This window comes from Amblyomma maculatum, chromosome 7, assembly GCF_055883805.1.
Source record: "Amblyomma maculatum isolate TAMU_Amacu chromosome 7, ASM5588380v1, whole genome shotgun sequence".
NCBI lineage: Eukaryota > Metazoa > Arthropoda > Arachnida > Ixodida > Ixodidae > Amblyomma > Amblyomma maculatum.
The window spans coordinates 16,791,000-16,816,881 of record NC_139350.1 but is presented as its reverse complement, the minus strand read 5'-3'; the positions used below and the strand labels follow the sequence as shown (position 1 = coordinate 16,816,881).

Genomic DNA, 25,882 nt, shown 5'->3' with positions numbered 1-25,882 from the left:
CGATGTCCCGAAGACCCCCCCCCCCATGGCGACTCAGCCCGATGCTGTATCTACGATGCCGCCGCCACAGCATGAGCCCGAAACTTCGAATCAACCTCATGCCGATCACGTTTTTAGCGCCGACCTTCCAGTTCTCGTCGATGGACACCCAGTGACTGCTTTATTAGACAAAGGAGCAGACGTCTCGATAATAAGCAAGAATTTCGCGGATAGCCTCTAAAGGTGAAAACTGAATGGCTGGGGCCGCACGTTCGTACTGCTGGCGGTCACCTTATGACACCGATCGGACGGTGCACTGCCCGAGTAATCATCGCCGATTCAACCTTTGTATTCCTTTGGTTATCCTACCGCAATGCTGAAAGTACCTCATAATTGGCATGGACTTTTTACGTAAACATGGTACCATTAGTATTGTTCCTCGCCGTACTGTAACGTTATCGATGCCTGAAACGACGACCGCTGACTCCGAACGACGCCACGCACCTTTACGCATCGTTGACGCGGTCTCAAGACTGCTTTGTTCTTGAGACCAACACATCTGCCAGCCAAAAGCCCAACTTCATGCTTGATGTGAATCCCGGTCTATCGTCAGCAAAGAACAGACTCGTCGAGCTACTCCTTCAGTTTCAAGACTGCTTCTCGTCCGCCTCCAGCGGTTAAACAGACGCCCCTAACCAAACATTGCATAATACCCGAAAACTGTACCCGACCAGTCCGACAGCACCCCTACCGAGTGTTAAATGACGGTGTCATACAGCCATTGAGGAGTCCCTGGGCTTCACCTGTTGTTCTCGTTAAGAAGAAAGACGAACATTTAAAGATTTGTGTGGATTACCGTAAGCTCAATCAGGTCACAAAAAAGACGTCTACCCGCTACCACACATTGATGACTCATTAGACCGGCTGCGCCAGGCGCGCAACTTTTCATCGCTTGGTCTTAAGAGCGGTTACTAGCAGATCGAAGTCGATGAACGTGATCTCGAGAAAACAGCGTTTGTCGCGCCCGATGGACTTTATTATTTCAAGGTCCTAGCTTTCGGATTGTGCTCCACTCCAGCGATATTTAAGCGAATTATGGACGCAGTGGTTTCTGGTCTTAAATGGCAGTAGTGTCTAGTCTACCTGGACGACGTTGTTGTGTTTACACCATCGTTTGAGGAACACTTCCAACGTCTCTCTGCTGTGCTGCGGTCTATCAGATCTGCCGGCCTCAGGTTAAAACCCCTAAAGTGTCACTTTGGTTAGGAAGAGCTCCTGTTCTTGGGCCACGTCGTCAGTCATCGAGGTGTTCGACCAATCCCGCTAAAACATCAGCCGTCATCAAAATACCTACTCCGTGTGATAAAAAGACAGTTGGTCGTTTCTTGGGCCTCTGCGTCTATTACCGTAGGTATATTGAAAACGTTTCGCGAATTGACACGTCTCAACCGCGATGATGTCACCTTCACCTGGACAGGCGAAAAAGAAAAGACATTAGACGAGTTATGACAGCACTTGCAGACAACACCTGTGCTTGCTCATTTCGATGCGAGTGCCGTGACTCTGGTCTACACAGATGCTAGTAACGCGGGTCTCGGTGCTGTACTTGTCCATTTGCAAGACGGTGCCGAGCGAGTTATCGCATACGCCAGTCGGACTTTGCCCCAAGCCGGATCGAACTATTCCACCACCGAAAAAGAATGTTTGGAGGTTGTATGCGTGGTGATAAAATTTCGACGCTGTATTTAAGGCCTGCACTCTCGGGTCGTGAGTGACCCGAGAGTGCAGGCGTGGGCTCGGCAGCTGTGCCACTGCGCGGACGAGTAACCCTCTTGTCTTCGCCATGCAGGTGCTCCTTCCTGTGTTCACACATGTGCTGTCTGGCTGCTGCCTGCGTTGACGTGCGGCCACGTAATCGTCATCACTACGGCAGTCATGAAGCTGGTACCAATTCCGTAACAGCGGCTGACGTCACGTTTACCTGGATTTCGCCACCACCTGGCTCTGGGATCATCCGTTCGTCGTGGGAAATACAATCGCCGCAGCCATCATGTTTTTCGCCACCTATAAAAGATCGCCCGTGGACCGCGGCGCCTTGTGGGCTCGGCAGCTGTACCACTGCGCGGACAAGTAACCCTCTTGTCTTCGCCATGCAGGTGCTCCTTCCTGTGTTCACACATGTGCTGTTGCCTGTTCTGGCTGCTGCCTGCGTTGACGTGCGGCCACGTTATCGTCATCACTACGGCAGTCACGAAGCTGATACCAATTCCGTAACAGCGGCTGACGTCACGTTTTCCTGGATTTCGCCACTACCTGGCTCTGGGACCATCCGTTCGTCGTGGGAAATACAATCGCCGCCGACATCATGTTTTTCGCCACCTATAAAAGATCGCCCGTGGACCGCGGCGCCTTGTGCGCTCGGCAGCTGTGCCACTGCGCGGACGAGTAGCCCTCTCGTCTTCGCCATGCAGGTTAGAAAATCATGCTCTCTTTTTGCAAAGAAATCGAGCAACTACTTCTTAATTCAGCTGCCGAGCCCGCAGTGTTGTACTTGTATTGTCGTTGAATGCTTTGCTGTTGTCCATGCGTTGCTTATGCAATCCGATGACATAGAAACTAACCCTGGTCCTGACACTGCCGCCATACTTGCAGAAGTACGGAAACTAACATCGGGCCAAAGCACGTTAATCAGCGAAGTAAAAGACCTCAGCAGCAGGTTAGTAGCGACAGACAAATTGATCACCGAATTAAGTAAGCGCATTACCGAATTAGAAACCCACTATCAGGACCTCGCATTACTTAAAACAGAAGTTGAATCCATTAAGACTGATGCCGCCACGTCGGCGAGTCAAATCCGTAACCTAGAATCCAGAGTAGACGATGCCGAAAACCGGTCGTGCCGTAACAACCTGCTATTTTATGGCTTACCTGATACTAGCTCAAAGGAAACGTCCTCTGAGTCTGAAGAACTGGTCACCCGCCTTTGCAGTGAAAATTTGGACATCACCATAGACCCAAAAGAAATAGAAAGAGCACATCGTCTTGGCCGTCACTCAAGTGAACGATGTCGACCCATTATCGTTAAATTCACTTTCCATAAGACAAAAGAATCCATCCTAAAAAACGCCCGGAAACTAAAAGACACGGACTACAGCATAGGAGAAGACTTTTCACGTTCTGTCCGTAAGGCACGCAAACATTTACTACGTTTCGCGAAAGAAACATCTGATAAGTACGCACTGCGCTTTAAAACACTGTACATAGGCCCCAAGCAGTATATATTCGACGACTTGACGGAAACGGTAAAAGAAGTGCCATAGCAATCACACTCTGCTCGCTCTAAAGCAACTCCCCGACAGCACACCCCCCGAACTAATCTTACCTTATCTGCAGTATTTACTAACATACGAAGCTTTTTACCGAAACGGGAAATCGTATCTATTCTTGTCTTATCAACCAACAGCACCCTTCTCATTCTTACAGAAACGTGGTTAACAGACAATATCAGTGATACCGAAATTTTAGCTGCGCTGCCCAACTTTAAAGTTTACCGTAAAGACCGGGAAATAGCCCGTGGCGGTGGCGTGCTCATAGCCGTACATCAGCAGTTTTCAGCATCCTTAATCAATGTAGATTCTAACTTAGAACTGCTATGGCTGCTCTGCCACGCTTCCCCCCGAACTGTGCTGGTAGGAGTCTGTTACAGGCCACCGCAAAATGATCCGGACTTTTCCTACAAACTAAACAATGTGCTGAGTGAACTGACATCATCGTATCCTAACGCAGATATTGTTCTTTTTGTTGATTTCGATTTTCCCACTATTGACTGGCGTAACTACACCTCCATGACAAATTCTTCAAAGCAAAAAATTTTGTCGAGGTCTCTCTTAACTTCAACCTTACCCAGCTAATATTAGAGCCAACGCGCATTGCGCAGAATTCCGCCAACACTCTAGATCTGATATTAACCAACAGCCCTGATAGCGCAACAAGTATTACATACCTAAGGGAAATAAGTGTTCATAAAGTCATTCATGCTACCTTCAGTTTTACACCCATGCTTCATCAAGTTTCCAGGAAAACAATTCGTCTTTATGAAAGAGGTGATTTTCAAGCAATAAATGAAGAACTAACTGCTTTTTTTACAACTTATGAAACCGATTTCCACACAAAGTCTCGTAACGAAAATTGGACGATTTTCAGGGACAAAGTTCACGAACTAACAAACAAGTACATCCCGGTAGCTAGTTTCCGTGCTAACCAGCAAAAAGCGTGGTTTACTACGGCCCTGAAACGCCTGGAAAACAAGAAAAAGCGTCACTATCGGGCAGCAAAGTGGAACCCAAGCCAAGCATCATGGGAAAAGTACTACACTGCCGAAGCTGATTACCTTGCTGCTATCCGCAACGCAAAACACACCTTTTTCCACTCTGACTTGCCAAAAATGCTAATACACAACCCCAAAAAATTCTGGCACGTAGTAAACCCGAAGGATACACGTACAATTGTTCTTACTAACGATATGGGTCAAACCATCAGCGATTGTGAATGTGCTGACATTTTCAATAGAGCCTTTTCAACTGTTTTTGCGAAAGAGTGTGATTTAACTGCTAACGCCTTCATAAGCTCCTTCACAGCGTCAACCATGGATCCAGTTTCTTTCTTCGCAGATGGTATATCATCTCGTATCGAAAACATCAAGCTAACGTAATCAGCCGGGATCGATGAAATTAACTCGAAATTTCTGAAAAATACTAAGCACATTTCCGCGGCCTACTTATCACTATTGTACTCTCAGTCTCTCTCTTCAGGTAAAATACCGCATGACTGGAAAGTGGAAAAGGTCGTCTCAATCTTCAAGTCCGGTAACAAAAACTCGCCCTTAAATTATCGACCCATTTCCCTAACAAGCATTCCTTGTAAAATCATGGAGCATGTAATTTATTCTCAAGTCATGAACTTTCTAGATTCCAACAATTTCTTTCATTCATCACAACATGGCTTCTGTAAAAACCTTTCCTGTTAGACACAACTGGCTACATTTGTTCATGACTTACATGCCAACCTTGACTGCAACCAACAGATTGATTCTATTTTTTTAGATTGCGCAAAAGCCTTTGACAAAGTACCACACCAGAGATTACTATTTAAGCTCTCTTACCTAAATATTCACCCTAGCATTCTAAACTGGATTAAGGAATTTTTGACAAATCAAACCCAATTAGTCATAGTTAATAACGAATTTTCTGATTACATTCCAGTAACCTCAGGCGTCCCCCAAGGATCAGTGCTCGGACCGTTATTATTCTTAATATACATTAATGACTTGCCCCTTCACGTATCATGTCACATTCGTATGTTCGCAGATGACTGCGTCATTTATCGTACTATTAATAACTCTTCCCACCAAGAAGCCCTCCAGACTGACCTAACTAACGTTCAGAAATGGAGCGACCTGTGGATGATGACACTTAACCCTCAGAAATGCAAGATTGTATCCTTCACCCGTCGCACTAAACCATTTATTTTTCCGTACAATATAGCTCAAATCCCAATAGAAGCAGTTAACTCATTTAAGTACTTAGGAGTCACGCTATCTCATGATTTATCTTGGTGCACACATATTTCTAATGTAATATCATCCGCGAATAAAACACTAGGCTTTTTGAAACGCCACTTACGTCACGCTCCCCAACAAGTTAAACTCCTGGCTTACCAATCGCTAATCAGACCGAAACTAGAATATGCATCCCCCTTATGGAATCCACATCAAATATATCTCATTAATGCCCTCGAATCCGTCCAGAACCGTGCCACTAGATTCTACCACAATACCTATTCATACCAAGTCAGCGTGTCGTCTTTAAAAGCAGAATCCGCCTTATCAACCCTTGTTATCCGTCGCCGCATTGCCAGCCTAAACCTGTTTCATGAGTTCTTTTACAGCACCCACGGTTACGCAGGCTATATCACATCACCAGCTCGCATATCGCATCGCACTGGTCACATTCTTCAAGTTGCCCGGCCTCGGACCCATACGACTACGTTCGCTGCCTCCTTCTTCCCCCGAGCAGCATTATATTGGAACGGCCTTTCCCACAGCATCGCCGCTATCACCTGCCCATCCAACTTTTCCAAAGCACTAACAGATCATATTGTATGTTGAACCCACATGGCAACCATTGTACTTATTTTTTTGTATAATCCACCCCTTATGTAATACCCCCACGGGGGTCCTTAAGATAATAAACTGAACTGAACTGGACCACCACTTTGTGCTGATTAATGAAATTGCGAGATCCCTCCGGACGCCTTGCAAGATGATGTTTACGGCTACAGGAGTTCGACATGACTATTGTGTATATGTCTGGACGTCAGCACAACGACGCCGACTGCTTGACCCGTTCACCTGTCGAGGCTGCGCGTGAAGACGAAGAACCAGAACTTCCACTTATCGCAGCCGTCGACGCGCTCACTGTTTCGCAGCAGCAGCGTTACGACCCGGCTCCCGCACCACTTTTCTATTTTCTGGAAGCGCGTACTGCCAAAGTTCCCAGTCTCTCCGCCAGAGCGCAGTCATCGTTTTGCATGCGGAACAATGTTTTATACAAGATCAACTTCGCTCCGACGGGAAGTGATTATCCCGTCGTCGTACAAGTCTCTTCGAGAAGAAATCTTGCAGGCATGTCATGACGAGCCTACCACGGATCATATGGGGTATACTCGAACTCTGGCCCGCATTAAGAAGACTTATTACTGCCCAAACCTTGCGGCCCCGGTACGACATTACATGCAAATATGCCATGATTGCCAGTGACAGAAAACACCACCTGTGAAACCAGCCGGTTTACTGCATCCTGTTCAAATGTCAAGATACCCATTTGAACAAGTTGGCATGGATCTCTTGGGTCCTTTTCCAAATTCTGATTCAGGACACAGGTGGACAATTTTCGATACAAATTATTTCATGTGTTATGCTAAAACAAAGGCCCTCCAGCGCGGCAGAGCAATCGAGGCAGCGAAATTTTTCATCAAACGCATCGTCCTGAGGCACGGCGCTCCGACAGTTGCCTCCATGTTGCCTCAGACGGCCGTCATAGGGCAATATGGCTTCCAGCAATGTTGAAACTTCACGGCCGTACAATAGGGCAAACGGCGTCATTTCTGTTGTTTCCTGCTGCGCCGTGTTGTATGCAAACGTGACATACGGCTAGACGTCATCCCAAGACCGATGTTCAACATTCACGTTCATGGAGATCATGTCGGCGAGAATTTTGTTTAGACGTTCTGTCAATCCATTAGCTTGCGGATGGCAGGTGGTTGAGCTGCGATAGGTTGTGCCGCTCAGCTGCATGACGGATTCCAGTAGCTTGACAGTGAAACCAGTGCCTCCGTCAGGTATTATAACTGTCGGAGGCACTGCTTTCACTGCCAAGCAACTGGAATCTGTCAGGGTGCTGAGCGGCACTACCTATCGCAGGTCAACCGCCTGCCATCCACAACGTCTAAACAAAGTTCTTGCCGACATGATGTCCATGAACGTGAATGTTGAACATCGGTCTTGGGATGACGTCTTGCCGTACGTCACGTTTGCATACAACACGGCGCAGCAGGAAACAACGGAAATGATGCCGTTCTCCCTATTGTATGGCCGTGAAGTTTCAACATTGTTGGACGCCGTGTTGCCCCATGACGGCCGGGACCTCGAAGTTGGCGCCGAGGAGTTGACTCAACGCGCAGAAGAAGCGCGATAGCTGGCACGGGCAAGCATCTGGAAGCAGCACGGCCGAGACGCCGAGCGTTACGATCAGCGCCACCGTGTAGTTACTTTCGAACCGCGTGACAGTGTGGCTCTGGACTCCGATTCGACGTCGTGGACTATGTGAGAAACTTCTGAAACAGAAGTTTGGCCCATACAAAGTGCTCCGTCAGCTGTGTGACGTCACGCACGAAAGGCTTCCAGACGGTTTTTGTACTATTCGTCGCGACCAGAAATCCCAGGTTGTTCACGTCGTGCGCATGAAGCCGTACTTTTCGCGAGAAAATTACCATATCGCCTTACCGCACGTTTCTTGCTTTATGTTTTTTCTGCTTTTGAATTCATCAGTTTGACGTTTATTTTTTATATTTTTACAGAGAGGGGTAATGTAGCGTGTGCAACAGCATGCACTGACTTGAAGAAGGGCGCCATATCGTCCGATTAGAAGAGGCTGAATTTGTGGTGCCGGCCGTCTCTGAGTGCTCTGGACCTGCTTTCCTGTGCCTTCTGGATTAACGCCCCATTAAATATTCCAGTTACGAGCGGAAACGGCTACGTGAAAATATGGAGCAATCGCGTTGAAAGCCAGTCTGCGCTGAGCTGAGACCATTAACTTCATAAACATGCTTTGTTAGACGGCTGTGCATTACTCGTTCGATTAATTTTACTAAATTTAAACTTAATGCATGTGGCCTAATATTATCTAAGACATATCCTTTGCCTGCATCTTTCAACAACAAAATAATTTCCTCAACCTATCAAACGTGTGAAATAAAAGCATTTACCAATACGATTCAATTCTTCACGATAATTAACGGTCACTTGTACATTGTTGGGATAAGATTTTTATCATTCCAACAGTGACACCATCATGTCCTGTAGCTGCATACTGCATCTTTGCCCAAATTGATAGCATCTGTTGCTTGAACATCTCGGTAAAGTCTGAGCAGCTTGAGAGTGTACACAAAGGGACCTGTCTGTTTCTGAAACTGCAACACCAATCACTGAGCACTGCACTGATGGCCTTGCTTCGCTTTCTTGTGCGCAATCAGTGGTGCATTAATGAGGTTATAAACTGGCGAAATCTTGTTTTGTTCCATGAACCTCTGTAGAGCATCCCGATTACAAGGGCTTGAGAGATGTCTGTTTAAATTTGGATTATACTGCTTTGGTTTTGCAATTGCTCTTTTAAACAATGCAGAGAATATATTTATATTTTACCAATTAGCTGCACTCTGGTTGCAATACAGACTCTGCCATGCAGAGCTTCTGCGACTACAAGCTTTCTCGCACTCTTTTGTCGAGCAGGAAGCCAGGTTTAGATGGCTTCGGTATAGTAGCGTTTCGATACGTTGATGACTACTTAATTTTCTTGGATAAGGATGGTTTTTATAGGTGTGCGCAAGATGTGTTAGGAATGTTCAAAGAACAAGGTCAAGGCCTGTCTTTTACGTATGAGCTTTCCTGTTTAAAGATCGACATTTACAATTTCTTCATTTGGACCTGTGCTTTGGAGACGATCACGTGCGTTGGGGCTACAGCCCCGGGTCAGGGAAGCCTCTGCTTAGCTTTGAATCGGACCACTCGAGGTTGGTAAAGGATGGGTTGGCAGTGGCGTGCATGAAGTCTGCATTACGTATATCTTGCCATTACCGTGTTGAGGATGCACTCTCACAGCAAATTTCGAAGCTGTTAGCGGCAGGCTTTCCAACTGTCCATTTCGCTCGTCAGTCAGAACATGTTTTAACACGTTCCGGGAAGAGCAACACGGGGCTGGTTGATGTTGGTGGTGCAACGCGGCGAAAGAATGTGGCTGCCATAACTCAACTCCATGGGGTTTCGCACCGATGCAAGAAACTTGCGGTAAGGTAAGACGTTGACGTTGTATTTACAGCGAAAAACAAGATAGGAGGCTTGTGCGCCAGAGTAATTTAGTTATTCATATACCCTCAGGGACCGAAGGCATTAAAGAGGGGAGTTAGAATGAGGGCTCGACAATACAGCTCGTGATAGTTTTCGTTGCGCAGCATCACATAGGAAAAGGTTCACCACCTGCAGAAATAATGTGGTTTATCACATTCCGCTCAATTATGGCCGGTGCTACTATGGGCAGACAGGCAGATGTCTGAATGTGCGCCTGACGGAGCACTGTAATTCTCTAGGAGGGAAGAAAATTCTAATCAGGCGCTACATGCGCAATCTCGGGAGTCAATATCGAAGGATGACCCGTCTCTTTGCACGCCAGATTTCAGTAACACGAGAGTTAGTTGAGGCATTTTACATTGCTAAAGCTAAGGACAAGTGTGTGGCTAAGGCATCAGTTAGCCTTCATTGTAAGGAATTCGCTCTGTTAGAAAAATCTATAGTTAGCTAATGACTCAATTGTCTTCTTCTTCTCCTTTTCCTGCCACTTCAACGGTTGGGTTGTGCACGCGCATTTCAGAACGAGTCTTCGTTGTCATCTTTACTTCAATAAATATTCAGTTGTTAGTCCAGCCTTGTCTTGTTCTCTTCTTTGCTGTGTCTCGTCTTATGGCTGGTTTAAAATAAAGAGTTTCCAATTTATGGATAAGCCCAGTCACGCATGCATGCCAGAATGAATAAAAAGGCACAAGCAAGTGTATGTAAAATACATTTATCTTCTTAAAAAAATAAAAAAATGCAGTTTGCGACTGTCCTCTGGAGTCTCAGCGGTGGCATCGTGCCGAAGAAGAGTCTATGGGTGGTTCTTCAGGCCCGATGAATTTCCGCGGTGTAATGCAGGGTTGCGTTTGCTAGACGCCGGTATTTCCTTGACCCTGCTTCACAGCCTAAGCAGCGCAGAAGGTCGCTTTTAGGTGCTATCTTGACGGCTCCGGAATCCTTCTTGGCGGCAGACGGTTTCGTGTTCAGGCATATGTTATCGATCTCTCGTAGGACACAGCTGTGCATGTCCAGATCGGTCGGCAGGCAGATCACATTGGTAGACCCAAATTCGTCTTGCATCTGACGTTTTTCGAAGCGTTCCTTCTGAGAACGGGTGCATGGCGGCGAATAGGCTTGACCCATCATGGTTAAGCGCACTGCAGCGGTGGCCTTCTCCGTGACGGCAGACTTTGGCGGCTTCCAAGCCTTCGGTGCTTGGGCTCGTCTCTGTATCTTGCCCTTGCGTTGCACCTTGTCCTTGGGTACGTTCACTTTGGCGGACCTCATCTTTTAGCGGTCTTCACTGCACTTGCGATGGGCCCGTGGACCAGCTTCTTCTTCTTCTCCTTCTCCGTCGGTGCATATACTGCACGCGTGCAGAGGAACAGTATGCATCGTTTTCGTCTTCAAGACAAGGATGCTCCAATTAGTTGCGAAGGAACTGTATGTTATTATTAAACCTGCGGGTATGCGGAATGAGTCCTTTGTTTTTAGGCACTGCTGAGGAGTATCTAATTCTGTCGATTGGCTGCTTCGACGGCCGCGCTTCTCTAACAGCGCCTCAAGTATAACCGAACTGTTTAAACGCAGCCATACAGACAGTGGAGATTTGCAGGTATTTTAGAGCTGTAGCTGGTAGTGAACCTTTCTTCGACGGTGTCGGATTGTACTTTTAATTTGCACTAGTTCCATTCACTATACAAAGAACGCGCACTGACACCATCACGGCTAGAGTGCTATAACGACGGTTGTCTCAAGTTCAGAGCTGTGAACTGTGGAGTACGTAGTCATCTGCGCCGCATTCTCCAACAGAGAGAGCCTCGGAGAACGGTAAAGACGAGAGTTCCGAACGTCGTATCCTATATGGAACAATAATCGGTAAGTATACTCTGCTTTGGAAAGCGCACAGCAGTTCAAAATCAACTGTAACCTATATTTTTTTATCTCGGTTTTAATCCAGGCTTAAATTTATACGCTGATGCGTATTATCTTTATGATGCTTTAGAGAAAATTAGTTGAAACTAACCCAGAAAATTTTGCGCCTTTTTTGTTTGAAATAGAAAGTATCGCCTAACATAGAAATCACAAACTCGCTGTTGGAGTGCTTGTGTGGTATTGCGTGGTGTTTTAAGAGACAATTCGCCATTTGTAAAACTTCTAAATTATACGGAACATTGATGCTGGGTATTCATGGGAACCTTGCAGTTCTTAAATACCCGCATCAGAACTGTGTAAACTCTTTGGGACATGTGATGTAATCGTGGGCCCAGGTAGCTTCAGGATCCATGGGCAAAAAAGTACGAGGGACTTTAGCAACTAAAGTGAAAGGCGAAAGCCTAGATAATTAATAATATTTTTTACTACACATGAATTATGTGTCATTTGTAGGTGAGCAAGTGATTAATTAGTCATATATCGGGTAGTTAAATAATAATTACTACATAAGTAATAATTAGTAATTGATAATTGATTGCCATATTCCCATACAAGGCACGTATTCGCGCATTCTGTGGTGGTGCTCTGTGACGGGTCAAGTCATCTATGACATCACCCCGTCTGGGCCAATCAGAGCCGCTTCAAAACCGGGACACATTTTGTCCACGACAGCATGAGCCAATAAAGGCTTTCGGCTTAAAACCAGGCCGTATACTAACACAACGACTTTTTATTCACGCGACGTGGATAAATACACGACATAATTCGAACGCTTACACACTCAAGCACGCTACGTCCTTATTTCTCTACTATATGTATCTATGCAAACAAAGGCCGGTTAACAGATCTGTCCTACTGTGGGTCCAGGGGCGCGGGACTGCGACATCCGGTTTCCGTGCGCTGCAGGTGGACGACTGTTGCCCGGGCATGTGTGGAATTCCTAGGAGAATACCACCCGCTATCAGCGTTAATCATGTAATTTCAATGCCAATATTATAAATCCAGGCAATGTGACGCAGCAATGATTCTGTCGCGGTGCATAATTCAAGATTCTAATTTATACTGCCATATATGAAAAGACGGCAAAGATGACAACTGGGCCGACCAGCGCGAGGCTGGAAATAAAGAAAGCTTAAATGCAGATCTCGTTCCGGTTGTCCATCAAACCGTTTTGTCTTTAGGCGCTCCTTGGGATAGTAGTGAGGTGAGACACTATTGTAGCATGCTAGATATGCGTAGACTCCTTCCGGCGGTCCACAGCGGATCTCGGATATCGATACGCCTGTCCATCGCGGTAGCCGCCGCTTTCTATGCCTAGCCCCGAAGTACAACCATCTGCCGGGCGACTGTTCAAACGTCGAAGTTCGCCAGTTCTCCCAAGCCGTTGCACGTTCAACCCCTACACTGGTGGCACTTCATAACACCAACGTGCCAGAGTGCTTCCGCCGAGACGCGTTTGAAGATGTTAAAGACAGCGAGACAAGTTTGAACCGGTGCCAAAGTTCGATCAGTAGAGCGCGGACCTGAATCTTTCAAACATTTGTTTTGCGGTTCAGGATTGTGCTAGGACTTGGTTTCAAAACTACGATGCCAGCTTATACGCATGCAATGACTTCCGCCGACCGCTAGTAGACACAACATTTGCGAGTACTGATCGACGAGACACTGTGGTGCGCCTGCTTGAAGTGCGCGTCCAGCAGCTGAATGAAAGCGTAGATAAGTTTTCCGAAGACATGGCGGTCATTTTTCGCCGCAGTGCTGATACTGATATGTGTGAGCCATGTAAGGAAGCTACGGCATCTCTTGCATGGTGTCAAAGAGCATGTGTTTGCCAGCTTGGTGCACAACGTACCTAAAACCCTGAGTGAATTCGTCAAAGACGCTGCAGCTATAAAGTGAGCTCTCCAAAAACTGTGCCGCCAGTACAACAGAACCGTCATCGGTGCTGTGACGACTGCGGCGGCGGTGATTGCAATCTATAGGACCACTCCTCGAGAGCTCATTTGAGAGAAATGTTCTCGAGAAGCTGCAGCGAATAACGGCTACGAAGGCTCACTCACCTAGGCCGTCACAGAAGCAGTGAGGAACGAACTTCGTTCGGTAAGCCTTGTCACCGTCTGCACCACACCGCGAGCCTCACCCCGTCGAAAACACGGCAGCCATTTCCGAACCATATTCACCATGCCTATGTACCATTATACTATAGTGGATTCCAAGGGAAGGAAAACGTAGCAGGGGGCGGCAGAAAGTTAGGTCGGAAGATAAAGTTAAGAAGTTCGCAGGATTCACGTGGATGCAGCTAGCACAGGACCGGGTTAATTGGAGGAATATGGGAGAGGCCTTCGCCCTGCAGTGGGTATAGTCAGGCTGATGATGATGATAATATACCACGCGCCGCACCCCGTCAACTATACGGCCGTCATTACTACACCTTATCACGAGCCGCAAACTGGGAGCTAAGCGGCAGTCGTTTATAAACGTTAATAAAGGTAACACGTCGTGTCAATGTTTCGGCGAGGTATAGATAAACCGGCGCGTTACGCGGTCTGTCGAGGCTCGACCTATAGCACTCCTGAATAAATACGCAAATATTAACGCGATTTGCTCGAAGTAGTCTTGCCCAGAGAAAGCGATGGAGAACACGCAAGCTCCGCCTGTAAGGGTATGACGCGAGAGCGTAGGCTACCGTGCCACATGAAGCACTTCGCTTTATCCAAGCTGTATGACCGTGCCTGGGTAGCCTAGGGGTAACGTAAATGCGAGGATCCTGGCAGGCTGATTCTGATATTGCCCTCCTAAATTAAGGAAGCAGCCCGTGTTGGAAGCTTCTGCCATCCGATATGTGGGGCAAACCTAAGTCTAATTAATGCTCGGCCATGTCAGCTCCAATCTACCGACGGCTATCCCATGCTCGTGACTGATCGCTCACAAAGCCAGTGCCGAGCGGCGAAGCTGGCGTTTCTGGGAAAGCGGCCTTTAACGGTATCACGTTAAAGTCTGGTGTCGGCATTGTCGAAGGTTTAAGTTGAAACTCACAGTTGTTGCTGTGGCAGTTGGTAGTTGGTAGGTGGCATGGCCGTGCCCTGACTTTTTTTCGTGTTACGTGACATCAGGAGACCACATAGCATTTTGTCTACATAGCTGACTTGGCAGAAGCCAATCATCACCATAACTTGGGGGTGGAAATTAGGTCTCCCCCAATATTTTTTTGCGACGACATGCATTACCGATTGTTAGGTTTTTCATGTCACGTAGGAGCCACAATTGAGAGGGACGCTGCGTACGAAAATTAGTATGCCCATTTAGAAAATATGGCGCAGTTGTGTTAAGACGAGATAGGAATCGATAAAACAAACCACATAAAAGACTGCAAAGTAAGGAAATAAATACCGACATAACCATATTCCGCTTTGTGTTCAAATTGAGATGGGGGTATTCTTTCATTCACAGTATAATCTATAATTCACATTTAACTCATAGGTGTAGGTATACTGGACCCTCCAACCCCATGCAAAGTACTGACCTCTATGAGGAACAAGTGGCTCCACGGTGGCACGGATGCCCTATATTGGCAGCTCCTTCGAACCGGGCCGGTGGTGAGTGTCTTGATTTCTACTTAGTAAAAAATATTTTTCTCTGCTGCATGTCAGAAGGCCCGACTACCGCTTTCTCTATGCTAAGCTACATACTTTTGATATCTCGGCATGACGGCTTGCTCATTTTAACTATTCAGAATTTTCACCTCGAGTAACTGTTCACGAAGCAACTACACTAACGGGGTGGTAACATGAGATATCAAGCTCAAAATTTCCTTCCTGCTTTTCATCTTCAAATAATGCGTAAATCTTAAAGTATTTTCTACAAGTTAGCCATTCTTCCTTAGATACATATTCTAGTTACTACTTTGTTGTTTAATTTTGGGCTATATTGCTATCTCAGGGCCACTATGTGTGACAGCGATTTTCCAATTGTTTTTCATTAATGCTTAAATATGGTTTATTGGGGTAAGTTCAGTATTTCTGTACCCAAATGTCCCGTCTCATATGCTGTGGCTATATTTAGAGCTGAATGGATGCTTTTTACGGATATACTGTGAGGAGGTGCATTGTCAGCGCGTGGTTCCCGGCGCTAACAAAGTGTGGCCGCGTGCGGGGCATTTCAGTTGACGTTAACCACGAGCTCATAAAGAGAGCTGTCTTCATGGTGGTGAGTCGGTGCTCGAAGACAAGTGAACGTGGGAGCGCGGTGACAAGCAGTCGTGGCAATGAGATTCTGGGCTGCGACATGTCCAAATGGGCGCTCGGCGTTTCCTAAAGCTTATAGGTAGCCAGCACCTCTCGCGCGCCAAGGTTCAAGGCCTGTCTGCCGCACTGCAGCATTGCGCCTTAAGCTGTAACCCGACGATTCCTTATCCATGACCTCTAAACACCTGCCTGCTGATGCCAGCTTTCCAAGAGTCGTGACGTTCCCGCCTGCTACATTGGAGCCTGCGGATGCCTGCCCTGGTGACCAGGCAGTACTCTATGTGTGCATGATTGTCGCCGCCCAGGCAACAGTCGTCCACCTGCAGTGCACGGACACCGGACGTCGGAGCCCCGCGCCCCTGGACCTACACTAGTTTTGTTATCCGGCCTTTGTTTGCGTAGATACATTTAGTAGAGAAACAGATACGTAGCGTGCATGAGTGTGTAAGCGTTCGAACTATGTCGTGCATTTATCGTCGTCGCGTGAATAAAAAGACGTTGTGTGTGTATACGGCCTGTTTTTAAGCTGAAAGCTTTTATTGGCTCATGCTGTCGTGGACAAAATGTGTCCCGATTTTGAAGCGGCTCTGATTGGCCCAGACGGGGTGATGTCATAGATGTCTCGACCCGTCACAGAACACCAGCACAGAATGCGCGAATGCGTGGCTTGTACGGGAATATGGCAATCAATGATCAATTACTAATTATTACTTATTACTTATGTAGTAATTATTATTTAACTACCCGTTATATGACTAATAATCATTTGCTTACCTACTTAATGACACACAATTCATGTGTAGTAAAATAAATATTAATAATTATTCCTGATTAGTGCCAGTTACGCTGCTCAATGCGGAACTAGGCTTTCGCATTTCACTACTTTAGTTGCTAAAGTCTCTCGTAATTTTCTGCCGATGGATCCTGAAGTTACCTGGGCCCACGATTACATCACATATTCCAGAGAGTGTACACAGTTCTGATGCGGGTATTTAGGAACTGCAAGGTTCCCATGAATACCCAGCATCAATGTTCCGTATAATTTCATCATCATCATCATCATCAACAGCCTGATTATACCCACTGCAGGGCGAGGGCCTCTCCCATATTTCTCCACTTAACCCGGTTCTGTGCTAGCTGCATCCACTTGACCCGTATAATTTAGAAGTGTTACAAATGGCCAATTGTCTCTTAAAACACCACACAATACCACACAAGGACCCCAAAAGCGAGTTTGTGATTTCTATGTTAGGCGATACTTTCTGTTTCAAATAAAAAAGGCGCAAAATTTTATGGGTTAGTTTCAACTAATTTTCTCTAAAGTATCATAAAGATAATACACATCAGCGTATAAATTTAAGCGTGGATTAAAACCGAGATAACAAAATATAAGTTACAGTTGATTTTGAACAGTTGTGCGCTTTCTAATGCAGAGTATACTTACCGATTATTGTTTCATATAGGATTCGATGTTCGGAGCTCTGGTCTCTACCGTTCTCCAATTCTCTCTCTATTGGACAATGTGGCGCAGATGACTACGTACTCTACAGTTCACAGCTCCGAACTTGAGACAACCGTCGTTACAGCTCTCTAGCCGTGATGGTGTCAGTGCGCGTTCTTTGTATAGTAAATGGAACTAGTGCAAATTAAAAGTACAATCCGACAAAGTTGAAGAAAGATTCACTACCAGCTACAGCTATAAAATACCTGCAAATCACCACTGTCTGTATGGCTCTTTTAAACAGCTCGGTTATACTTGAGGCGCTGTTAGAGAAGCGCGGCCGTCGAAGCAGGCAATCGACAGAATTAGAGACTCCTCAGCAGTGCCTAAAAACAACAGTCTAATTCCGCATACCCGCAGGTTTAAAAATAACATACAGTGCCTTCGCAACTAATTCGAGCATCCTTGTCTTGAAGACGAAAACGATGCATACTGTTCCACTGCACGCGTGCAGTATATGCACCGACGGAGAAGGAGAAGAAGAAGAAGCTGGTCCACAGGGCCATCGCAAGTGCAGTGAAGACCGCTAAAAGATGAGGTCCGCCAAAGAGAACCCACCCAAGGACAAGGTGAAATGCAAGGGCAAGATGCAGAGACGAGCCCAAGCACCGAAGGCTTGGAAGTCGCCAAAGTCTGCCGTCACGGAGGAGGCCACCGCTGCAGTGCGCTTCACCATGTTGGGTCAAGCCTATTCGCCGCCATGCACCCGTTCTCAGGAGGAACGCTTCGAAAAACGTCAGATGCAAGACGAATTTGGGTCTACCAATGTGACCTGCCTGCCGACCGATCTGGACGCGGACAGCTCTGTCCTACGAGAGATCGATAACATATGCCTGAACAAGAAACGCGCTGCCGCTAAGAAGGATTCCGGAGCCGTCAAGATTGCACCTAAAAGCGACCTTCTGCGCTGCTTAGGCTGTGAAGCAGGGTCAAGGAAATACTTCCGTCTAGCAAACGAAACCCTGCATTACACCGCGGAAAGTCATCGCGCCTGAAGAACCACCCATAGACTCTTCTTTGGCATGATTCCACCCCTGAGACTCCAGAGGACAGTCGCAAACTATATATTTTTTTTATTTTTTTTAAGAAGATAAATGTATTTTACATACACCTGCTTGTGCCTTTTTATTCATTCTGGCATGCATGCATGACTGGGCTTTTCCATAGATTGGAAACCCTTTATTTTAAACCAGCAATAAGGCGAGACACAGCAAAGAAGAGAACAAGACAAGGCTGCACTAACAACTGAATATTTATTGAAGTAAAGAAGACAACGAAGACTGGTTCTGAAATGCGCGCGCACAACCCAACAGTTGAAGTGGCAGGAAAAGGAGAAGAAGAAAATTGAGTCATGGGCTAACTATCGATTTTTCTAACAGAGCGAATTCCTTACAATGAAGGCTAACTGATGCCTTAGCCACACACTTCTCCTTATCTTTAGCAATGTAAAAAGCCTCAACTAACTCTCGTGTTACTGAAATCTGGCGTGCAAAGAGACGGGTCATCCTTCGATTTTGACTCCCGAGATTGCAAATGTAGCGCCAGATTAGAATTCCCTTCCCTCCTGGAGGATTGGAGAGCTCCGTCAGGCGCTCATTCAGACATCTGCCTGTCTGCCCCTAGTAGCACCGGCCATAATTGAGCGGAATGTGATAAACCACATTATTTCTGCAGGTGGCGAACCTTTTCCTATGTGATGCTGTGCAACGAAAACTATCACGAGCTGTATTGTCGAGCCCTCTTCTAACTCCCCTCTTTAATGCCTTCGGGCCCTGAGGGTATATGAATAAATAACTCTAGCGCACAAGCCTCCTATCTTGTTTTTCGCTGTAAATACAACGCCAACGTCGTACCTTGCCGCAAGTTTCTTGAGTCGTTGCGAAACCCCATGGAGTTGAGGTATGGCAGCCACATTCTTTCGCCGCGTTGCGCCACCAACATCAACCAGCCCCGTGTTGCTCTTACTCGAACGTATTAAAACATGTTCTGGCAGACGAGCGAGATGGACTGTTGGAAAGCCTGCCGCTAACAACTTCGAAATTTGCTGTGAGAGTGTATCCTCAACACGGTAATGGCAAGATATACGTAATGAAGACTTCATGCACGCGACTGCCAACCTATCCTTTACCATCCTCGAGTGGTCCGATTCAAAGCTAAGCTGAGGCTTCCCTGACCCGGGGTTGTAGCCCCAACACACGTGATCATCTCCAAAGCACAGGTCCAAATCAAGAAACTGTAAATGTTGATCTTTAAACAGGAAAGCTCATACGTAAAAGACAGGCCTTGACCTTGTTCTTTGAACATTCCTAACACACCTTGCGCCAACCTATGAAAACCATCGTTATCCCAGAAAATTAAGTAGTCATCAACGTATCGAAACGCTACTATACCGAAGGCATCTAAACCTGGCTTCCTGCTCGACACAAGAGTGCGAGATAGCTTATAGTCGCAGAACCTCTGCATGGCAGAGTCTGTATTGCAACCAGAGTGCAGCTAATTGGTAAAATATAAATATATACTCTGCATTGTTTAAAAGAGAAATTGGAAAAAGCAAAGCAGTATAATCCAAATTTAAAAGATATCTCTCAAGTCCATGTAATCGGAAGGCTCTACACAGGTTCATGGAACAAAACAAGATTTCGCCAGTTTATAAACTCATTATTGCACCACTGCTTGCGCCAAAGAAAGCGAAGCAAGGCCAGCAGTGCCTTGCTCGGTGATTGGTGTTGCAGTTTCAGAAACAGACAGGTCCCCTTGTGTAGACTCTCAAGCTGCTCAGACTTTACCGAGGTTTTCCAGTAACAGATGCTATAAATTTGGACAAAGATGCAGTATGCAGCTACTGGACACGATGGTGTCACTGTTGGAATGTTAAAAATCTTATCCTAACAATTTACAAGTCACCGTTAATTATCATGAACAATTGAATCGTATTGGCAAATGCTTGGATTTCCCACATTTGATAGGTACGTTGAGGAAATTATTTTGTTGTTGAAAGATGCAGGCAAAGGATATGTCTTAGATAATATTAGGTCACATGCATTAATTTTAAATGTAGTAAAATTAATCGAACTACCAATGCACAGTCGCCGAACAAAGCAAGTTTATGAAGTTAATGATCTCAGCTGAGCGCAGACTGGCTTTCAACGCGGTTGCTCCATGATGTCAGGTAGCCATTTCAGCTCGTAACTGGAAGATTTAGTGGGGGGCTAATCTAAAAGGCACAGGAGAGCAGGTACTGAGCACTCAGAGACCGCCGGCACCACAACTTTAGCCTCTTCTAATCGGACGATATGGCGCCACTTCTTCATCAAATCAGTGCATGCTGTTGCACACACTACATTACCCCCTCTATAAAAATTAAAAATAACCGTCAAACTGATGACTTGAAAAGCAGAAAAAAACATAAAGCAAGAAACATGCGGTAAGGCGATATGCTAATTTTCTCGCGAAAAGTACGGCTTCATTCGCACGACGTGAACAGCCTCGGGTTTCTTGTCGCGACGAGTAGTAGAAAAACCGTCTCTAAGCACTTCGTACGCGACGTCACACAGCTGACGAAGCACTTTGTATGGGCCAAAGTACTGTTTCAGAAGTTTCTCGTATAGTCCACGACGTCGAATCGGAGTCCAGAGCCGCACTGTCGCCCGGTTCGAAAGTAACTACACGGTGGCGCTGATCGTAACGCTGGGCCTCTCGGCCGTGCTGCTTCCAGATGCGTGACCGTACCAGCTATCGCGCTTCTTCTGCGCGTTGAGTCAACTCCTCGGCGCCAACTTCGAGGTCACGGTCATCATGGGGCAATATGGCTTCCAGCAATGCTGAAACTTCACGGCCTTACAATAGGGAGAACGGCTTCATTTCTGTTGTTTCCTGCTGCGCCGTGTTGTATGCAAACGTGACGTACGGCAAGACGTCATCCCAAGACCGATGTTCAACATTCACGTTCATGGACATCATGTTGGCGAAAATTTTGTGTAGACTTTCTGTCAAGTCATTAGCTTGTGGATGGCAGGTGGTTGACCTGCGATAGGTAGTGCCGCGCAGCTACATGACGGATTCCAGAAGCTTAGCAGTGAAAGCAGTGCGTCCGTCTGTTATTTTAAGTGTCGGAGCGCCGTGCCTCAGGACGATGCGTTTGATGAAAAATTTCGCTGCCTCGATTGCTGTGCCGCGCTGGCTGTCCGTCGACGAGAACGGGAAGGTCGGCGCTAACAACATGATCGGCATGAGGTGGATTCGAAATTTCGGCTTCATGATGAGGCGGCGGCATCGTAGACACAGCATCGAGCTGAGTCGCCATGGGGGGGGGGGTCTTCGGGACATCGATTCTGTTCATCAGCAACCTGCCCCCTTGAGGTCGCCGCCTTCAGCTTACCCGGCCTGGGCTTGGCGACCGGCGCCTCGGCGCATTAGCAAACTCACGCCGGATGGATGACGAGAAGCCCACGAGACAAGACGACTGTGTACGGTCGCTCGAATAAGTTGCACGGTATTCTTCGATTTTTGGAGGCTCTCACCGACCCGGGCACGCGGGGAATCACGAGAAAAACCCAGGAGCCCGAGTTCACGGTACAAATGGCCGGGTTCTCTGCAGTGGTAGCACAGCGACATTGGCGAGGAGTGAGCCAGACGTCTGCCTTGCTAACCGATGGCTTCATGACAGGGCTTTGCTGGGATGGCACCTGGTAGAAAGGCTGGTAGAATAGTGGCTGAGGAGCGCGCGGCCGCATGACAGTTCTCTGCTGGGATGGCGGCTGGTATAGGAAGGTTGGTAGGACGGAGGCTGCGGAGCGGGCGGCTGTGCTTCGAAAAGGTGTTGTGCGTATGGAACATCAGGCCGACGAACAGCCGCTGCGGATTTCATAGAACGTGGCTCCGACAGCGACTCAGGCGGTGAAAATGTTTGACGTATTTCTTCACGCATGGCTTCGGTGACAGAAGTGGCAGTCGGATGAGGCGATCCAAGATTAAACTTAAGGAGCTCCTCGCGATCTACCTCGCGGATCAGCTCACACAGAGAGTGATGTTCAGTGGACCCGTACAATGTGGCCACTCTGCTGAAGGCTTGGCCGTAGGCAGACTCAGTGCGCCGGAAACGTTGCTGCAGGGCTCACTCATTTAGGGTGGCTTAATTGATGAAGATCGCGATGGTTTGAGGTGGACTGCGAACCAGACCAGCGAAGAGGGGTCCATTTACACCCTGCATCAGGTGGCGCAACCTTGCTGATTCCGTCATGTCGGGATCAGCCCGCCCACAAAGTCGGGTCACGTCCTGAGCGAACATCGCCACGCTCTCGTTAGATAGTTGCACACGAGCTGCTAGGAGGCGGCGTGCGCAATCACGGCGGTCGTCGCTGGCACGTATATCCCGCTGCTGCTGGCGAAAGGAATCCCAGCCTTGAAGACTGGCTTCCCTATTCTCATACCACGTTTTAGCGCAGTTCTTAAGTGCGAAAAAGTCATTGCGCAGTTTCTGAGTAGGGCTCCACTGATTGAATTGTGCCACTCTCTAGAACTGGTCGATCCAGTAGTCGACATCTTCCCCAGTAAAGCGATGGAAACAGGGGGCACACGAGGCTGCTGAAGCACCAAATGATGTTGGGTTACGTGGGCCATTGAAAAAATCTGCTGGTCGGATGATGCCTGTTTAGGTAGAGGAGCAAGTTCCGGTGCCAGAACGTGGAGGCGACGGCTGCAGCGATGGACATGTGTAGACACGAGCGGGAGCCTGTTGGGACTCGATATGAGCGGCTACGTGAGGCACGAGACATGGGGCTTAAGGCCGCACCTCCACCAGTGTCACGTATCCTTTTGAGCTCGTAACTAGAAGGGTTAATGGTGGTTAATCCAGAAGGCACGGGAGAACAGGTTCAGAGCACCCAGAGACGGTCAGCAGAACAACTTCAGCCTCTTCTAATCGAACGACGAGGGAGCCACTTCTTCAAGACAGGGCAGGCAGTTGCACACACTACAATATGGTCTGCGTACGTAGTTCTAGAGAGCCGAATCCGCCTCTCGTTACGCAGGAGGGAAGTTTCAGCTCTGGTGATACTTGAGTGATCCCGCTTAAAAAGCTTGCTCAGTTTCATCATCCTTCATATAATTATGATTGGATATGTGCATCTCTAAGGGACAGGAATTTTTACTGTAAAAAAGCAGCCCTCTGCTCCAGCACATATGAAAAATCAAGGAGTGTGATACAAAGATCAGTTCTTTCACCGCCCCTCTAAAATTTTGCTAAATTACATCCCCATCAGCCAAACATAACAGTTTTTGTTTATGCCAAATATATGACTTTTTTCGCTTCGGCTCTGGATAGAAATGGCCTATACCACACCCTGCAATAATATTTGGATGAGCTCGAAGTATGACTGTACCCTATCAATTTGTCCCTTAATGTCAAACCATCCCAGGTAGCACAAAGTGGGCTATAAAGGGGGGCCTCTTTTGGGTCCGATGTAGGCAATGCAGGACAGCCCGATGGGCTCAATATGTGTGCTGCAAGAGGGGCCGACCAAGGCCTGAAGGGGGCTGTCGACAAAGCACCGATGGGCTCCACAAGGGAGCGATGCAGGCAGCCATTGTGGGGCTGCCCAAATTTTTCTCGCATTACCACAAGGGCACATCCCGATAACACCCCACGATGGTCTTGCTTTGGACAGATTCGGGCAGCCGCTCTGGATGAACATTTATTTTTTAATTTCGGTTAGCCCCTCGAACAATGACATAGGCCCGAGTCGGGTTCTATAGCGCAAGCCGCACTTGGGCTTGCCCACATTATTCTCATAGGGGTCTGGCGCAGGAAATTGATGGGAAGCCCTTGTCCAATTTGTCCCAATCATTACTTATGCGCATAAATAAGTAATAATTTTATGCATGTCTGCTCTTCCTAAACAGCCACAATAATAAATTTTACAATAATTCATGACATTAATCTAGCCTAAATGACTTCGTGTACATCTTGTTCAGGCAATGGAGATGTGTGCTCTGAACAATAATATTGTGCTTCGGGTTGAGGTTATCCACAGCAACTAGATTAGGAGACACAGTTAGCAGTCAGTATGTTTAAGTATTTTTAACGAAATTAGCATGAGCGCGAAAACTAAGGCCACGTAATGTTTATAACCAACTAAACATGGCAACAATTGTTATACAGATCATCTATAATAGTAAAATAGGGCAACATCTAATACAAATAAAGGGTGTAAGGAATCATTACACAATTTCACGCGTTCTTCTAGTCCCATTGCGGCCGATGTGGGACCTATAGCGGTTTTATGTGGGCAGCCCCAATTGAGCTGGGTGTTGTTTTTGAACATAAAGCGCACTTGATGTAGCACGTGCCTTCCAATTCCTCACAAGGGATCGACTTTGGTATCTTGCAGGCCTGTCTGCTTTCCAGCCCCATTACGGCCCATGTAGGACATAAAACAGTTTTGTGCGGGCAGCCCCAAATTGGCCTAGGTGTTGTTTTTGAACCTAGAGCCCACCCGCGGTTTCACGCACCTTCAAATTTCCCACAAGGCACCAATTTGGCACCATGCGGGCACGCGCGCCTTCCAGCCTCATTACAGACTATGCGGGACCTAAAGCTGTTTAGCTAAAACTTCCTCATTTGGGCTTCACGAGGGGTTGCCCAAATTGAGCTCTTATTCATATTTCACCTGCCCCCAAGTAATCTACAAGGGGCCGAATGGAGCAGCATGAGGGCACGTCCGTTTTTTTTGCCCCACTAAGGCCGATGTAGGTCCCCAAAAGATTTTATGAGGGCGGCCTCATTTCGGATCTATGACGGCTTTCCCATAAAGAGCCCACATTTAGGTTGGATTGCCCTAAAATATCCGACAAAGGACCCTTGCGGTCTGGATGCAGGAATCTTCTCTGCATTAGCCCGAGAAACGCCGCTATGGGATCCATGCAGGAGGAACAGGGGCAAGCCGAAATGGGGCTTGTCCACATTTGCCCCATCGGGGACTTATGCAGGTTTTATGATGGTTGCCCCAGCCCCACTTGCCTAAACGGACCTACTGGGGCCCCACATTCTGTGCTACCTGGGATGCGTTGTGCTTGTATTCCCTCGGATACACTTTGGCACATTTCTTTAGCTCGTCGCACCAACTTAATGCGACAGCTAGATTTAGTAAAATATTTGGGTGTGACGTATGACCCAACATTGGGTTGAGGACTCAATATTAAAACCCTTGTGAGTAAAGGAGAAAACGCTTTTGGGTGGCCGGTCCAAGTTAGCAATAAAAAGTTTCGAATGACTCGCGACCCTTTGTTTCTCGACAAAGCCTATTTTATACCAATAATTGTATTTGGTTTATTCTATTCTGTGGCAGTAAAAATACATTCTTCACTCTCTGCTGGTATTGGAAAGGGGTGCTCTACGTTTCTGTCTTGGTCTTTGAAAATTCCTTTCAAGCGATCTGTTTTATTTGCAAGCCAGTATCCCCGACAAACTCCTGCTTCCAACCACTCATGGTACAATCTTTCATCAGATCGCTAGACGCGACCTTTGAAGTCATTCCTTCCATTTTTCACCCTAGCAGGGCT

At 47.1% G+C, this 25,882-nt stretch overlaps 1 protein-coding gene across 1 annotated transcript; it reads left to right on the top strand.

Moving 5' to 3' along the window:
• Positions 1-2,444: 2,444 nt before the first annotated feature.
• Positions 2,445-3,322, top strand: LOC146182756 (uncharacterized). Its single transcript, XM_084608911.1, has one exon. It carries the CDS (start codon positions 2,445-2,447, stop codon positions 3,297-3,299), a length of 855 nt encoding a protein of 284 aa, XP_084465037.1. The 3' UTR covers positions 3,300-3,322.
• The last annotated feature ends 22,560 nt before the right edge of the window (positions 3,323-25,882 follow it).